The sequence below is a fragment of the Ammospiza caudacuta genome, chromosome 8 (assembly GCF_027887145.1).
Source record: "Ammospiza caudacuta isolate bAmmCau1 chromosome 8, bAmmCau1.pri, whole genome shotgun sequence".
Taxonomy (NCBI): domain Eukaryota; kingdom Metazoa; phylum Chordata; class Aves; order Passeriformes; family Passerellidae; genus Ammospiza; species Ammospiza caudacuta.
Window position 1 is genome coordinate 16,582,133 of NC_080600.1, and position 18,729 is coordinate 16,600,861.

The 18,729-nt window shown below is 41.4% G+C and overlaps 1 protein-coding gene across 1 annotated transcript in view; it reads left to right on the plus strand.

The window, feature by feature from the left end:
• The window catches only part of PLCL1 (phospholipase C like 1 (inactive)), a 179,568-nt gene that overhangs the window by 130,227 nt on the left and 30,612 nt on the right, over window positions 1–18,729 (plus strand). The window contains exons 2-3 of the mRNA XM_058809274.1: window positions 9,507–11,978; window positions 14,154–14,357. Of these exons, the coding sequence (XP_058665257.1) occupies window positions 9,507–11,978; window positions 14,154–14,357 (2,676 nt within the window). The remainder of the gene's footprint in view (window positions 1–9,506; window positions 11,979–14,153; window positions 14,358–18,729) is intronic.

Sequence of the window (18,729 nt, forward strand, 5' to 3'; positions counted from 1 at the left end):
GGGGAGTAAAATAAAAATAAAAGTAAAAAATACATGGGGAATTTTTGAGCCTGTGGTTAAATACAGCCATATTGCAGTGCCTATATTGTAGAGGAGCAATCAGAAAGCTTTCCCTGATCCTTGCCTTGTGATGGAGCTTGTTGACAAGGTGTCCGTATGAGGGTTAATAAATCACAAAGGGGACAGTGCTGCCTCCATGCACATGGGTGAGCTGTGCAGTGCCAGGACTGTGCAGGGACCTGTGCATTATAGGTCAGATAAAACACTGCCCTGTCTTGCCCATATACTTCATATTCAGCTTTATGTATTTTATCTCAACCTATTTAATAATTCAGTTATGACTGACAATTGGAATTTTAAAAAAATCCCATTAAACCAGTTTAATTACCTAATTTTATTGATTTTTGTAACTTCATAGCTAATTTTAGGTATAGGGGCTGATCTGAATTGGCATAAATGTGATTAATGAAGAAATAATTTAAGTTGATTAAAAAGGGTTTAAAATAATGTGATTAGCCTATAGAGATTTGTGTGGCTTATTGGATTACACATTTTATTCCTGGAGGACTGCTGTAAGATTCAGAATGAAATTAAATTGGTCACCCTATTTTGGGCCCCCAGTGCTTGGTAATCTCCGGTGCCATGATATCAGACCAGAAAGCACAGTCCCATTCAACTGTTTTCTCTTGGAAAAACACTGGATTTAATTTTTGAGTTAATACCCAAATAATCAGGCCAAAAAATAGCACTGAAGTCTGGTCTGCTCCCTATTAAATAGGGCTTAAATAAAATCCTGTTTGATCTTTTGGGATGTCCTTTTGGAAGGAGTCAGGTGCTGATGAAAAAGTGATGAAGACTCTCCAGCATCCTTGGCACATTATGACCATTGTCAGTTTTGCTTTTATTGTTTAGAGTCTTGGCTTGATTTTGAATGTGTCAATTTCCAGGATTTAAAAGAATGTATCACTCAATAGTGCTGATCTTCACATAATATTTATATAATCATCTTCATAATCACAAGGGATCTTGTGGATCCCTTCTGGCTCAGAATATTCTGTGATCTAAAATCTATGCCAACATTAATCCATATTTTGAATTTCTAGGAGATCCATAAGGAAATGTAATTTGAAGGACTTCTTAAAGTACATCGATTAAGGGTTTAATTAAACTACTCAATTGATATCATTACATTTTGAATAAAAGTGCTCAGATATCCCTTAATTAGGGCACGGGGTGTCTGTTAAGTTTTTTCCTTATAATCATGCACATTTTTATTAATGCTAATACAATAATTATCAATACAGACAATATATGTATTGCACTAAAAGAATCTGTAATCCCTTACTTGAATGTGTTTTCCAAAATCTTCCTGGTTCTTGTGGCACTTGTGAGCTTCCCAATTTTCAAGGTAGTTTCTAAACTGAGAAACATGATGGACAAATACAACAATATTAGGACTTTTCTATCCTGAGTAGATACTATATTTATACAACCAAGTATACTGTTTTGTGTGTGATCTTTCTGTTATATTCTGTGCTGATCATCCATGATAAAACAGTTGAATTTTTTTACCCAAAATTATTCTCCTGTGTCAGAGTCCTGTAAATAGGGACTGGCCCTTGTGTTTTTAGAATTATGACCTTGTATTTTGCTCCTTATTGGAAGATACTTATTTTTTTATGTATTGCCTGTCAAGCAGTCTTTTGACTGCTGACTCACATTCTGTTATTCATCACTGTTGAAACTTGGCTTTGTATCATCTCCAGACTCCATGTGTATTGATTTTATGCTTTCTTCCAGGTCACTCTAAAAATTCTAAATAGCACTGGGATAAAGAATGGGTCCCTGCAGGATCCCATTTGAAACATTTCTTCATGATAAGTGTTTCACATTTACTGTTGTATTTGAAAGTTATCATTTATCTTGTGTTTGATTAATTTAATGTCTTCCGAGTTTATTTTTATTGCTGTATCTTCTTAATCAGAATGTCATTCACTACCGGGTTAACTACATTGCAAAAACCATAATACATTAGAGTCTATTACAGTAACTTTATGTGTATCATCAAAACTTTTTATATCATAAAAGCACAGATATCAGGTTAGTCTGACAAGTTCTGTTTTCCATAATGTTGGAAATAGGTAATATTAATAATATTTTTATTCTTAATCAAATCTTTTTGCAGCTTTTCCATTATTTTGACAGTGAAAATTACCCACTCATAGATGCAGTGCCAGTTAAGTATTTAGAGATTTAATGAAGGGAAATACCACTTGGGCATGTTTTTCCTTACCCAGGTCTTTCTAAACTTATTTGGCTTTTCCTTCTGAGTTGCTACTGGCATTCTCTTATTCTCTTAATTTTTGTCTCAGGTTCTGTTACAGAATGAGGATAACAACTTTGTACAATGGAGTTCTCTTGGGAATGCTGCAGCTGAGATCCCCTTTTCCAGACCTTGATGTTGCTACTTCTGCTTGAAGACAGAAAGCGTCTTTCTGTTTTTCTCAGCTTTATATTCCTTGCAGGACGATGAGTCCAATCATCATTGCACTAGGAAGGATTAGAGCCTGTAAGCAACCCAAGCACTTGAAAATAGCAGAATATTTGGGAGTAGTAGTGGTTGGAGACATTACACCCCAATGAGCTGGGTCAGTCCCTTACCAACTATAAGCCTCCTTCCAGCTGAAAGTAGATCTGGCACTTGGGGTGTCCTTAGTGAAGGGGCTTTTTCTACAGGGAGAATGGACATTATCCATGAAAAATCTTCATCAGGTGGTGTCCTCTGTAGGCTTATATGGAGACATTGTGTGTATGCATTGAAGTGTCATACAGGAAGCTGTTTCTCTCTGTAGATGTTGCTTAATGCATAAAGGCAGAGCTATTTGCTCTGATGGAAACCAGTTGGATGACCCTTCAACAGCAATGGCAGAAAGCTCTGGAAAGTGGTAGTCTCATTGCAGGCTCTCATCTTTTGTGCTCTTGGAAGTTTTTCAACCTTGGCTTCATGGCCCTACTTCTAAAAAAGAAGGGAAAAGTGGTAACTCATCATGGTATCATGCCAGAAAATAAACCCTCCTTGCATTGTGTGCTTTTCATTTCCAAAAAGCATTTCCAGATGGAGTCTTTATGTGCTGCTGGTTTATTATTTTGCTCTAATTTGTCATTTAAACAGCAAAGGTAAATCTTCTTCAAGGTAAAATGGAATAAATTTGGTAGTGCTACTAATTTAAAAAAAGAAAATTAAAAAAACAAGTATACAACAAAGCATTTCTTAAACAGCAAATCATTTTGGTTCAGGTGTTTTTCCTGAAGATCTGCTCCAGACATTCTTTTGTATCGCCTTCCAGTCTTACACAACAGTACTTGAAAGTGTTTTTTAGTAATGGAGCAAAAGAGGAAATCAGACAAGCCATTACAGTCTTGCCTCCTCTTGATCTTCTCCATGGGGACTATTTTCTTCACTCAGTTTTCCTGCCCTTGCACTGTGCCTATTTTGCAGGGTGACTTTTTTCACGAGAAGCTGACCGTAGTTATTATTATGGGTCTTGGTGAGAGCCCAGTGCCCATACCCAGTGTCCTGGAAATCCTGGGGAGCTGAGGAAGCCTGCTGTAAATACAGATATCACTCACAGTTCCCCAGGACACTTTTCTTTCCTGGGTATGATCTCCCTCAGTCCTTGCTCTCTATGAACTGTGGTAGTGCTGAGGCTTCTGTGTGGAGCTTGTGCTTGAGTTAAGCTGCTGGTTAGTGACAACTCACTGGCTTTGCAGACATGCCAGTGGGACTATTTTGGTATTTGGAGAGTTGTTGGACACTGTGTTATGAAACTGTTTCTCTTGTATGTGTTCATCTTGTATTTTTGGTTGGCCTTAAGTTTTCCATTTGTTCCATTACATGTGTAGCTCAGCTTTTCACAGTGTGTGTGTTAAATTTTTGATCTGGTTTTTGTTCCCCACGTGCACAAATACCTGAATTAGTAGGAATTTTGCCTTGAAGGGGGCTACCAAGGTTGATCTCACAGCAGTAACATTGCCCTTGCCATCTTCTGAGCTGTGTGTTAGCGCAAGTGTGACTGGCAGCATCCCCATAGCTGCCTGCAGCAGGGATAAGGTGCTTTGGCTGTTCAGCCCCTGTGTGAAGGTAGCTGCTTTGTGCCATGAGTTGTCAGCCTGAATGAATTTTGAGTAGGCAGCCTTTTCTTTGTTGACATGTGAGTTGTCACACTGGGTATGTACCTGATGCTTAGATCCTATAGGCCTTGCCAAGAAAGATTAGAGGCAGTTTAGCTCCTTAATTTGGTGTGATAGCAGGGACTGTGAGAAGAGTTGATTAAATCTGCACAATGGGCAATCCAAGGATACTCTCTGAGGATGGTCAGAACATGGCTGAGATTCACAGAAGAAAGCTTTGTGTGCTAAGTATGAATACTGGTTTCCAGTTATCATTTCTACTGCTCTAATAATGTGCTGGTACTGTGGGTTCAAGCTTTGATCTACATCTGATCAAATGGACTGAGCCTCACAGGCTGTGTATGAGATCCAGTTGCAGCCCTGGCCCAGGCTTTGACTTTGTGGTTTTTTGGATGGTTTTTATAAATCTTCCCTGCTCTGGCATACTTAATTCTAGAAAAATTACTCTGTCATTTGTCAACCTGCTACGCAGTGCTTTGAGTGCCAGTAGTGACTCACTGGCTTCTTTACTTTCTCTTCAAAGGTACATTTTCCACCACAAGTACAGAAAGCCTTAAGGTTTTCAGAGACTCTGATTCTGTCTTTGTATAACTGAAATTTCTAAAAGTATGCCCCCCAAGATTATCCTGTAGAGTTAATTAGTTTCTCCTAGAAAACAGAAAATCAAGTCATCAGTTCGCCAGTTAACTGGATCACCTGGAATTTCCAGAGCAGACAGCTTTTAGGACTGTTTACTACAGTCTATTTGTGAGGAGACTAAGCTGTCTGTTACTGATTCTTAGTGCTAGGTTCAGAGAAATGTCAAAGATTAGAATCAAACTGGTGAAAATGTGAATTGTTTTTTGGGGAAATAGCTCTTAATCACATTGAAAGAGTTTATCTCTCAGGATTATTAGTGAATTTCACATCCTTTCACAAGAACCCTGCAGGTCTTTAAGGGTTTTTGGGGTCTTTGGGTAGGTGATGGATTTTGCCTTTCTTATCCTCTTTAGCAGAATCCTGGAAGACTGTCAGTGCTTTAGAGAGCGTTCAGGAAACTTAATTTCAGACAAATAATAATTCATGAGCTTCACCTTTCTGTGCAGGTTTGCTATCTAGTTCTTATTATTGCCCTGGTTCCTAACTTTCAATGGGCAATTTATGTCCTACAGTTTTGACAAAGAGGATGGGATGAGGTGGAGAGCTGTTTTTTTAAATCCCACTTATTTATTTCTGTTAGCTCTTTGATTTAAACAGCAGAAGTTTGGGCAGTCAGAGGTCAGGGTGAATGGGGTGGAGTTTTCCCACAACTGCTGATGGCTTAGTGATCCTACTGTTTATGTATCCAGTCCCTCTGACGAGGATGATGTGTTCAACAGGAGAGCTTCTCCTATTTTGGGAGTGTGCTTAGAGTGGTGCTCTGAATCCTTCCTTTAAAAACATTGAGAAAATGTTAGGATGCAGTCAGGCCAGCACACAGATATATCTCCTTGGTCCTTAATGATTTCAGAGCAGCGGCGCATACGCTGAAATCTGAGTGCATACTGATGTGGTCTTGTGTTTGATGTCTTGAGGTATTTTGTATAATTGATACTGTGCAGGTTCAGGAGCAGGAGGGAGATGGAGTCATCCTGTTAGATCACCTTATAGGGGATAACCAAAGTACTGAAGGAAACCCTAGTTTTGGGTCACTGTGGAAAGTGTCTTGCCTTGGAAACACAGGGTTTCCCAGGTAAGCAGAGATTTCCTTTCTATGCTTGCACATGGCATGCAAACTGATTTTGTTTGTTTCCAGGAGGAGTGTTTTGTAAAGAGCATGATTGTCCCTGGTAGGAAAGATCCTAGAGTGGAAAATCTGTGAGTTAGGTCCTCATTTTCACATTGATGTAGATCTTTTTTAGGAAATATCATCGTTACATTTTCATCTTTCACTGCCACAATAAATTCAGTTCCATCACTACAAGTGACTGAGGGTAAAGGGCAGTCCTAGGCCAGTTACTGTCCTGTTACCTAGGTAAGATCAATTTTTATGACCTTAGCATCTTGGAGGAAGATAGGCTTTCCAGTTCCAAGATTCAGGGCTGCATCTAATTGTGCTTTCTGATTGCTTTGGTTAATGAAGAGGAGCAAGTACTCTTGCATGGGTGAAGACTGAGGAGAGGTTTTTTGATAACTTGCAGTGGGAATGTTCTTGGCAGGTAGCACAAGAAATCAGGTTTCCTATCTATCTATATATGATGTTGGCAGCTTTTAGTTTGCTGGGTGACTGTACTTGTTCCTGTTCTTAGTATCCAGTAAAATGGAGCAGCAGTTTGGCCACTGGAGACACTGCAGCACAGTATTCTTAGCTGGATGTCTTGTTTTAGAAGATCAATCTGTTGAAATTGGATTAGGTGGAGAAAGCAATAGCTACACTAAAATTAGACCACAAAGTCTGGAGTCTCAGTTGAACAAGCATAAGATCAGTGGGGAGGCACAGGGTATGGAAATAGTCCCCTCCAGGCATGGATGTGAGGGGGGCCCAGTGGTGGGAGGACACTCCTGTGCTCCCCTGGGTGGTCACTGGGGCTCTGGAGGTGTGTGGCCTGGCTGAACCATGGTGTCAGCATCCAGAGTGCCTCATTCAAGCATTAGGAGTGTGTGCTAATGCAAAGGTGAGTTCCCGGGCTGTGAGTCTGAGAAAACAGCTTTGGAACTTAAGAAATACCTTTTGACTTTTTGCAAGATCAGAATAATTAACTTAGTGATAATTATGAATGAAAACTTTCACATTATATCTAAAGTAACAGCTCTCACTTTGAAAGACTGAGGCTGCTCCTAGTCTGGAGACACCAAGAGGGGAATAGCTGATGCAGCAGTAAGCTCAGTTTGCAATTGCAGTTTTGTGGGGCTTGTGTGTATTTACATTAGATGGAGGGCATTGTTAGTATCAATTAAAATAATCCCATCACTGTCAATAATAATTAAATCTTGTTAATTGTAGGCAATTAGTCTGTGGATTAGGCTTGAATTCTGTTCCATTGATTGAAAGATGCGGGGAAGTCCCTCTCTGATACAAATGCTGTTGTACAATTCTGATGTTCCTTACATATCACTAAGTACAAAACCAGAAATAGCTGTCAAAAATGAACGAAGGTGAAGACAACACAGAGGATAATCTAATCCCCACCAAAATCCCTGAGGGGTTAAAACTGAGTGTTAAAAAGAAACCTTTGTTGTTTGTCCATGAGGTCAATTAGGTTTTTTTTTTTTTTTTTTCCAGCTGAATACCTGAAAAATGGCCGATTAATTCCCTAACTTGCTTTGATCAAAAGACACATCTTGGAACTAAAAATAAATGTTTTTTAGTTTTTGCAGAAAGTAAAGTATTTGCATTACATTTGTGCCTCCCTAGTTAAGACAAAATGTCAGACCTGTAGATAAATCAGATAGGCTGCTCTGATGAGGTTTCCAGGTCTGGCCCTGAGGAACCTATGAAGGAATGAATCACTGCAGATTCCAAGGCCATTAATACATCTAACTACATGAGGAAAATAATCCTAATTAATCATCAATGTTAAATCTAAATACTGCTCCTCTAAACATAAGGAAATAAAAAAGAAGAGGCTCTTCTAAAACCCATGGAGTAATTCGCTCCATTCATTTGTATTCATTAGTATCTACTGCCTGGAGGTGTTCATAACCAAAGCTACGTATTAAGACACAGTATGTTAATGCAGGAACAGAATATTTTAGCATAAAACTGTAATTTAAAAAGTAGCTGACCTTAGGCACTTGCTTCATTGACTTTCTTCCTGTTTCTTTGAGACCCATTCTCATAAGTACTAAATAAATGGCAAGAGTAATTATTCTTGTCAGTATAAGTCTCTGTACTGGTTTAATGAGAAATCTTTGTCATAAGAAGTTTAGAGGTCTTAATTTTGTTCCCAGTAGATCCCATGCCTTTAAATTCAGTAGTTAGGGGCCTGGGGGTTTGGAAATATTTTGGATGTTATTGAATGAAGTGAGTGAATGACAGCAGCAATTCTGTAGAAACATTGATACTGACTAATTTGCTGAAAGTGTCTATACAGACATGCAAATGAAGAGTGGAGAGACCCTTGTGAGCACCAGAACTGATGCTCTGTGGCTTGGGGAGCTACACAGGGTTCTGCTCAGACAGGGCAGAGCATCAAAGGACAGAGATGGCTGGATGGAGGGCCCTGCTAGAGTTTATTCACAGGATTTGCAGAGGAGTATTGCCCGAGCAGGTTGAATGACGCAGCAGATAAACTGCAGCTGAGAGGAACCAGCTAGGGAAGGGAAGTCCAGGCTGCAGAGGGTTAGGAGTTGGGTTTCAGCATCTCAGAGCAGATCCCCAGGGGCTGTTGGGAAGCTGGTGCCTGGTGCAGGTCTGGTGTCTGGGCCTGAAGCAGCAGAGTGGAGGCCTGAGTCCCAGCATCAGCATTTCCTTGCCTTGGGGCTCCTTTTCCATTAAAAATTCAGGCAGCTGAGGTCCCTTCAACAACAGAAGGCAGAAAACTAAGGAAGGATTGCTAGTGGCTAGGGAAATAGGAGGGAAAGCAATTTTAACAAGTTTTTCACAATTAATTGCAGTCTTAAGTGATGCTTTAAAAATATTTTTGGTAGCTGTTGGGTAGTTTACGTACTAATGGGGTAGAGGGAAATCATGCAGAGAAAAGAATGATTTATACTTCATAATTATTGTGAGATGTTTTGAATTGATAATATGCAGGGAAAGTTTAAGTTTAGTTGCTGCACTAACATTACAGACAGCTTTGTAGGCAGCTGGGTTTACAAGAAGTAGTTGATACTGAAAAGACAATCACATGTCTGGCTGAGTATTTTCTCAAGAGGAGTTAGAAAATATATCCTAAAGGTAAAGGCTTTGGATTTCTTGTCTGGCTGTCCATTTTCCTGCAGTGCTTTGTAGTTGTTGTACACAGAAATGACCAGAATAACTTCTTTTCCAAACAAGTGGGGAGACGAGAGTGCGATATATCTGCTTTGAAACTGGACATAACGTACACAACTGGGGTACTGCCTCCTCACAGCTGTAGCAAGCTGGTGAGATCTGGAGGACAGTTTAATAGCTGCAAATGTCACTCATGTAAACTTGCTATCTCTAATGCTGCAGTCAGTCAAGTCGCTTTATATCTCAGTATATTTTATAGCTCAGTAGGGAACTGAATCGTGGGAAGGAATAAGATGTTGTGTTTTGAGGTTCAGAAGAACATTAATTATCTTTACATAAATGTACCTTTTCTATTATTTATGCATTTGTGGAATGGCCAAAGAAAACCTGCTAATTTTTTTAAAATGTAATTATTCCACAGGATCCTTCAAACCAAAAATGTGGAAGAAAGAAAACAGTGTCCTTCAGCAGCATGCCATCAGAGAAGAAAATAAGCAGTGCCAGCGACTGTATCAGCTTTATGCAGGCTGGGTGTGAATTGAAGAAAGTTCGTCCAAATTCTCGGATTTATAACCGTTTTTTTACTCTGGATCCTGACCTGCAGGCTCTTCGCTGGGAGCCTTCCAAGAAGGATCTGGACAAAGCCAAGCTTGATATCTCTGCTATAAAAGAAATCAGACTAGGGAAGAACACAGAGACATTCAGGAATAATGGACTAGCAGATCAGATTTCTGAGGACTGTGCACTGTCAGTAATTCATGGTGAGAACTATGAGTCCCTTGACTTGGTTGCCAATTCAGCTGATGTGGCCAATATTTGGGTATCAGGATTAAGGTACTTAGTTTCTCGTAGCAAACAACCCCTGGACTTGATGGAAAACAGCCATAATACCCCACGGTTTGCCTGGTTAAAAGCTGTATTTGAAGCAGCAGATGTTGATGGCAATGGCATAATGTTAGAAGATACAGCTGTGGAACTAATAAAGAAGCTTAACCCCACCTTAAAGGAATCAAAGATTAGATTAAAATTTAAGGAAATTCAGAAAAGCAAAGAGAAACTGACAACACGAGTGACAAAAGAAGAGTTTTGTGAAGCGTTCAGTGAGCTTTGCACAAGACCTGAAGTGTATTTCTTGCTTGTGCAGATATCCAAAAACAAAGAGTACCTGGATGCCAATGACCTCATGCTGTTTTTAGAGGCTGAGCAAGGAGTGACCCACATAACAGAAGAAATGTGTCTAGATATTATACGCAGGTATGAGCTTTCTGAAGAGGGGCGCTTGAAAGGTTTTCTTGCCATTGATGGGTTTACTCAATACTTACTGTCCTCAGAGTGTGATATTTTTGACCCAGAGCACAAAAAAATTGTCCAAGACATGACACAGCCTTTGTCACATTACTACATCAATGCATCCCACAATACATATCTAATAGAAGACCAGCTCAGAGGGCCGGCTGATATCAATGGTTATGTCAGAGCTCTGAAGATGAGCTGCCGCAGTATTGAACTGGACGTCTGTGATGGCCCAGATAATGAACCCATTATTTGTAACCGCAACAACATGACATCGCCGCTTGCCTTTCGAAATGTCATTGAAGTAATAAACAAATTGGCCTTCTTTGCCTCAGAATACCCTCTTATTCTGTGCTTGGGGAACCACTGCTCTGTACAGCAGCAGAAGGTGGTGGTGCAGCACATGAAAAGAATCTTTGGAAACAAGCTGTACACAGAGGCACCTTTATCCTCAGAAGCCTACCTCCCATCACCTGAAAAACTGAAAATGAAGATCATTGTGAAGGGAAAGAAACTGCCCTGCAACCAGGATGTATTAGAAGGAGAGGTCACAGATGAGGATGAAGAGGCTGAAATATCCCGAAGACTTTCAGAGGACTTCTCAAGGGAATCAAAGCTGATCTGGCTCTGCAAGGAGTTGTCTGACTTGGTGTCCCTTTGCAAATCTATCCAGTACAAAGACTTTGAGACATCCATGAAATCTCAAAATTATTGGGAAATGTGCTCCTTCAGTGAGGCAGAAGCCAGTCGGATTGCAAACGAATACCCTGAAGATTTTGTTAACTACAACAAAAAGTTTCTGTCCAGGGTATATCCGAGTGCAATGAGGATAGACTCCAGTAACTTAAATCCTCAAGATTTTTGGAACTGTGGTTGCCAGATAGTGGCAATGAACTATCAGACCCCAGGGCCCATGATGGACCTACACACTGGTTGGTTTCTACAGAACGGGGGGTGCGGGTATGTTCTCAGGCCCTCAGTGATGCGTGACGAGGTGTCTTACTTCAGCGCAAATACCAAGGGCATTGTTCCTGGGGTCTCCCCACAGGTCCTACACGTCAAAATTATCAGTGGGCAGAATTTTCCAAAGCCCAAGGGTGCGTGTGCAAAAGGGGATGTCATAGATCCCTATGTCTGCATAGAAATACACGGGATTCCTGCAGACTGCACCGAACAAAGAACTAAAACTGTGCAGCAGAACAGTGATAACCCTATTTTTGATGAAAGCTTTGAGTTCCAGATCAATCTACCGGAGCTGGCCATGATCCGCTTTGTTGTTTTGGATGATGACTACATTGGGGATGAGTTCATAGGACAGTACACCATCCCACTGGAGTGCTTACAGCCCGGATACAGGCACATCCCACTGCGCTCGTTTGTTGGCGACATCATGGAGCACGTTACCCTCTTTGTTCACATTGCAATAACCAACCGAAGTGGAGGCGGGAAGGCACAGAAGCGTAGCCTCTCAGTGAGGATAGGGAAGAAGGCAAGGGAGTACACCATGCTGAGGAACACTGGTCTCAAGGTTATTGATGACATCTTCAAGCTGGCAGTGCACCCATTGCGAGAGGCCACTGACATGAGAGAAAATATGCAGGTATGAGACTTCCATTGTATGTGTTGGTGTGGCCCGAGTGTGGAAGTGAAGTCCTGGTGTGTGCTGCTGCTAGGGCAGGCTCACTAAAGCTGGTGGAAGCTGGGGAAATTTCAGACCCACAGCTCTGTCAGCCTTTAAATGGACATTGGCAGGCTGATAGTTACAGGTGCTAACTAACAAGCAAACGTAGGATTAGGCAGAAATGTTTTAAAAATCAATGACACATTGATTTTTAATGCCCTTTCCTAATGTGTTTTACCGGTTGATTTTTTTCCCTGAGGAAGCAGAATTGAGGGTACATTAGTGTCCCCTGCCTCTGGTCCCAAAGACTGTATTTCCTCATTGGTTCTATAAAGCATCAACAAGCTTTTGTTTTGCTATTTGAGTGAGAGTTATGCTCTTAATTTTCTTTGGTGAAATACAAGGAGCAGTCAGTGAATGTGTCATTAAGATCTTGTGTACACCAAAGAAACCCACTGTGCAAAGAGCAGCATGTTTTCCTGAGTGTGTGTTGCCACTGTTTGCCCCAGGGCTGCAGATGTTCAACGTAGGCAGTGAATGCCACTTGGATTGCAGTTTCCTCCCTGCTGAATAGCTGTTTTGTCTGGGCTGGTTGAGGGCTGGCACAGACACCAGTGCCGTGTCTTGGCTCAGAAGGTCCCCTGGCACCCTGTCCATGCTGCTGCATGCAGCAGAGCCTGCTGTGGCCAGCGGCATCAGGGCCCAGGTGCACAGCACTGTCACAAGCAAGGGCTGGGGTTGGACCTTGGTGCGTGGCAGCATGTGAAGCGGCAGCAAAGCCAAACAACAGCATCCCCAGTGCTCTCTTCTGTGGTGGGAGCAACTGGGGGTTGATTAAGGGACAGCTCAATTCTGAGCTTTAGGCACTGCCTAGAAACAAAACTGCGTTGCATTAAACAATGGGTTTTCCATAATAAATAGCTGGAATCAGCTGTAGCTATCTCCTTGGTAAAGATACAGAAACAGTTCATTTTTTTCTCTCGAAAACAGGAGAAAAACATGTAGCACTTCATTGACCCCACTTTTCTGGATGGAGTCTAAAGCAATGAAATGTTGACAGCTGGAAAAGTTTGCAAAATGACATAAGCTTTAAATCACTCTCAAAGGAATTGTCTCAGCATATTTTTAAGAATGGGAAACTCTTCCCAGCCTTTCCTTTCCTTCAGGCCTTGAAAGTAACTAGTTTGAACTGCTGACTCCACCTTCTGTCTAGGTCAGGCACTCTATATGAAATATATAAATGAAAATTCTCTGAATTTCATTCAGAAACAGTATTACTGTGCCTTCCAAGCAAAAGTTCAGTAAAAGATCATGTTACGGAGAATGCTGTGTAAAGACACGTTTTTGGGTTGAACTGCATGTCATATTTAATTAATGAAAAGAACATAGCCAGGTATTGTCTAATTATTGGGGTTTTTTTTCACCAACTTGTGGGAGGAACATTTGCAAGGTATGGGTTGTTATAATATCTTACTTGGTTTTTGTGCATCTTGGTCACTTCTTGTACAACTCAAGAAGTGAAGTGATGGGTGCATGTCAGCTGTATATCCTCTGACCTGGTAAATAAATAAATCCTGGTGTGTCAGTTTCGTTTGACCTGTATATCCGGTATTGATTTTCTTACATGTGACCTATGGAGGAGAAAGAGTGTGTGTGTTTCTTTATGATGTGATAATGTAAGGCTGAAAACAAAGTGAGTTTTTCCTGCTTGCCTTTCCCATGGGAAATGCAAGGTCTGTCAAACTTGTTCTTGCTGGAGGATAATGATGGGAGAACAAAGTGATTACAGCATCAAAAGCGATTGGAGTCTAAGCAGTTGGGAAGAGAAATAGCATTTTAGGCTGGTGGTTTAATATGCTGGGGACCAGAACTTGTCCCTGTTAGGGCTGGATTTGCAATGCAAAGTAGCTGAAGAGTTGGGATGCCTGAATCTGGGAGAAAGCTGGAGCTGGCGGGAAAGAGAATGGGGCTGGTAGGGAATTCCTGTCTGAGCTGGAATCCCATGGTCCATGGAGGGCCTGGGGATGGTGAACAGCGGGATAGCACTGTCTCCCATCAGAGGGGAGAAGAGGAAAGGGCTGTCAAGTGATGGCAGGCAGGGGCGACTGAGTGGAGAGCGGCCACACGTGCTGAAGTGTTTGTGTCCTTGCCCAGAACGCCATGGTGTCGGTGAAGGAGCTGTGTGGGCTGCCGCCCATCGCCAGCCTCAAGCAGTGCATCCTGACCCTGTCCTCGCGCCTCGTCAGCAGCGACAACGTGCCCTCGGTGGCCCTCTGCATGAAGGACACCTTTCCTTATCTGGAGCCTCTGGGCACCGTGCCCGACGTGCAGAAAAAGGTCCTGGCAGCGTATGACCTGGTAAGCGCTTCAGCACTGCTCCCTCTGCCTTTCCACACTGCTGTGAATGAGGCTGTGCCCATGGCTTTCACACACCCAAGTGTTCCAGTTAAACAAGGCTCTTCAAATGGCTTGGGCTCTGCAAGTTGGCCTTCAGTCACCACAATGCCACACTGGGCTTTTTGTTATTGTTTCCTTTTTTAAACACTGTTGTGGCTAGCACAGGTTGGCATTTGAAGAGGACTTTGTTTGCAAAACTAGTGGCAATTCAGCCCATGCTGGCAGTGGTAGTCCTTGTCCTTGGGAAGCAGCAAGATTTGTGTGCCGCCCTTGGCTGGCCTCCCCGCAGCAGAGCACAAGGCCAGTAGATAGGGAGCTGCAGCATGGCAGTTCCCAGGCAGAGCTGAGCCCTCCCTTTCCCTACGCTTTGCAGCAGCACTGTCAGATGAAGTCAGTGTTGCTCTTGGGGAGGGCATGGCAGTGTTGGAAGGGAAGGCTAAAACACCTATTTTCTTGCACAGGGATGGAGAGGTCAGTGTGGTACAGGAATGCTTGCACAAATGTAGAGACGTGAGCTGGAATCATTCCAGCTGAGTGCTGCTGCTCGTTGTATGACATATGTCACTGCTGTGGGTGACTGAGCAACAGCTGTGCGTGACTTGCAGCAGCAGAAGTTGCTGTCACACTGTGCCTCTTGGGCTGTGGGGGTGCCCCGCTGCTGCCCAACCTTTTTGGCAGTCTGCAGCAACCGATAGCAAGAGGCACAGTTCTGCCAGGCCTGACTGAAACAGTGCACTGTGGCAGCCAGGCTGAATCACAACCCATGTTCAGAGGACAGCAGTTTTTTCTGCAGCTTGTGCTCATAAGGAATAAAATGGTGAATAATGGTGGGAGTATCGAATTGTTTCCAGAGACCCTGATGAGTTGCAGAGAGTGGTTACAGCTTTGACCAACTATCAATGTGCCAAATGCTCACCTCCTTCCCATCTCTTTTTTTGCCTTTATAACACACTTTTCAAGGGAAAATCCACTTGTAGGGACACTGATGTTGATTAAAACAGAAATATTAAAAGTACTCTTAAACAACCCCTGGGTTCCTTCCAGAATAGTTTCTAGTACTTGGAAGTGATTAAGTTATGGTAATAAAATGCCAGCTGTAACAATACCAGAAAAAGGATTTGCAAATCCAGTTGATTGCCTTATTTTAGATGGAATCTTTCTGGGGTAGATTTGCTACATGGTCTCATGTCTTTGGGACAGAGCAAATACCACATAAATAAGAGATTTTTCTGTCTTTGGAGGCCTGCTTAATGGAGTTTTACCAAAATGAACGTGTCATCCCTTATCTTTGTAATTATATAGTGAAGAGTACACATGGGACTTTTCAAGGCCTCCTTGTACTTTGGAAACACTTTTTCAATTTAAATAGGTGAAAGGCCTCTTTTGAATGTAGACAGAAACACTTGTATAACTGTTTTAAATAATGGTTGTTCTCACATTTGTCTCCCGATGGGGGAAAATGTTACTTGAATGTCAAGAGAGCATGCAAACAGTTCAAAATCGGAGAGAGAGGAAGGGAGTTATGCTTTGCCTATGCAAGGGTTGATTTGAGATATAATTCTGTTAAGGAGAACATGATACTTTTTTTTTTACCCACTTTGGCTGTGACTGCCTCTTTTTTAAAACTATTCACTTCTGAAAAAGAAAGCTGGATTTAATAAGTGGTTTTGCTACATTTTGGATATTTGCCTTTTGAGACAATGCCAGCAGCAGAATATTGAAATCTATTTAGCCTTTTCTGTGTTTGAATAAATGAACTGTCTCTATCAATCTTGATATTTGAAATCACAGTCTGGGAAGGGGTTTGCATTTTCAATGTTGACAAGGGGCTTCTCCTTGCTACATAATTACTTCATATATTCCAGTGTGTATTTCTTTTTAATATTTTTTGTGCAAATAAGAACACAAGGAGATGTTGGTAGAAAGTAATATTAAAATATTTTAGCTTATTTATTGATTTTAATTCAAGATATGCTACAGTTCAGCCTTTTATATTGTTGATAAATATAACTTCAAGGAGCTGGATCCACAAGTGCTTGCTGCATGTCTCTTCGCTTCAAAGCACTTTTCGAATGAAAAGGCCTAAAAGCATTTTTAAATGCATAAAATAAAATCTGTTTATATTGGCCTGTCTCTTGTATGAACAGGCTATACTTCTTAATTCCTTTTACAGTCAAATGGAAAAAAGTTTGACCCTAAATCTCATAGTGTGACTGCAGGTCTGCCCCACTCACTGGGCCCCACAGCACAGGGAGCTTGAGTGCTGCTGCTCTGAAAACACTACATGTGCCACATTCTTTGGAAAGCCTATTTTGAAAATAATTTCTGATAAAAACAACTCTAATGTGTTAGAATTTTTCCCCATTACAGAAAATTGCCAACTGAATGTACCTTTTTATTTTACCACGGAAAGTATGGACTTTGCCTGTGTGCTTAATGGGGCATAAAGAGGGCTGAGGGTCCAGGGAAATGGAGGTGCAAGTGCTCAGAAACCTGCCACAATGATCTGGAAAACAATTAGCTGTCTGTTTCCTCCTGCTCAGCCTTTGTCAGCTGTGAGATAGACAAAGACCCCTTTGTGTAGTTTGTTTGTTTTTTCCTGGGCAATTAATTTTACCATTGTGCTCTGCATTAAATATTTCCTTTCGAGAGAGACTTTATTAGAATAAAATTTAATGTGCTTTGTTTGAGGAACTGTAACAGTTTTTCAGGAGTGTGTTTCCCTCATTTTATGGAGGCATTGCAGTGGTTTGGTGGAGCTGTACTGTTGGCCATGTCTCATGTAGGAAGAGGCTTCATTAATAATACTGGGTTGTACAGGAGTTTCTGCAGAGGAGAGGAGGGAATAGGATTTGCCAAAATCAAGAAAATAAGGTGGACTGTTGACAATACACAGCCATTTTGAAAAGTGTGTCAATGATCAGAAATACAGTGTAGAGTGGCTAATTTCAATTTACAGCTTTAGTGATTCCGTACATAGAGCGTGCTGAATGGATTCTGGTCATGCTGTCATTGCTTCCCACACACACACACATCCTAGGATAGTGTACCCTGCCACTTTTAGAGTTGTTCTTCAGAGCTTTTCTTTCCCACGAGGAAGGGCTCTCACTCTCCCTCTACCTGTGTGCTTCCCCTTGGTGGTTGCTCAGGTGGGCAGCATGTGCAGTGTGCCTCACAACCTGTCAAATTCATGCTGATGTTCTTTGATCACACCTAAAAAGGAGTTACTCCATGTGAAGAGAAGGGATGGGGCCCAGCTGGACCTGACAGATGGTTGAATTATTCATTGCAAACAGTTATCCTGTGAAGTTAGGATTTTTTTTTGGTTGAGAATTGTTTGGAAACAGATTGTGGTTACTTTGTCTGCACGATATATTCATGTGCTGAAGCAAGCATGCATGAACCCAGGGACACTTGTGCGCTTTGCATTTCAGTTATTGGCTAAGCATTATTTTCCTCCAAGATCAAATTATTGAATAATTTGAAAATCAAAAGCAATAAACTAGTGATAATAAATGTTCTTGGTTTTACCCAATCTCCTGAGTCGTATGCATATAGAAAATTTTCTTAGAAAAATGAGACATCCAAGTTATCTTTATGTGTTTTCAAATTGTAAATAACAAGAAGTGTAAAAAAGATTGAACAATGAAGCTACTTGTTATATAAACTCACACTGACATTCACGTTTTTCTCTGTATCCAAGCCTTATCTTGCTGTGTTGAAGCAGACAGTTATGGAAGGACACGGTGGCTGCAGTTACTGCTAAGAGATGCAGGGTAGTTAAGAACATTTTGACCAACATGGAGATGGATTTGGGATTTCTGTGAGGACAAAGAAGCATCTGTGAGGTTGCTGGGAAATAAGAAGAGGTATTTTAATGGCAGCGGTTTGGTTGACATGAGTATAGATCCATGCATGCTAGCAGAGGTCTGCTGAAGTGTGTGTGAGGTGAACTGTTCTTTGTCCGCTGCTCTTTCATATTCAGTCTTTTTGGGCTTGTCTTGGTGCAAGCATGACTACATTCCCAAGAAGAAAGTCCTTTTTACCAGTTATTGTCTAAATGCAAAATGATTAAGTAGATTTTTGTGAGCTTTTTCACTGAAATTCATACCTCAGCTGAAGACAAGGGATATTGCAGAGCAGAGCATCCACTGCCAAAGAAGTGTCATAATGCACTGACGTCAAACACATGGTCCAGCACATGGACATTGTCTTGAATTTGTGTTTGTTTTAAAGAATTTTCCATCCAAAATTGGACATAGAGTGGGAAAGTTAGTTTCTTTTTCCACTTCTTATTAAGGAAAGTCCTGTTTTTTTCTGTGCTTCTTACAAT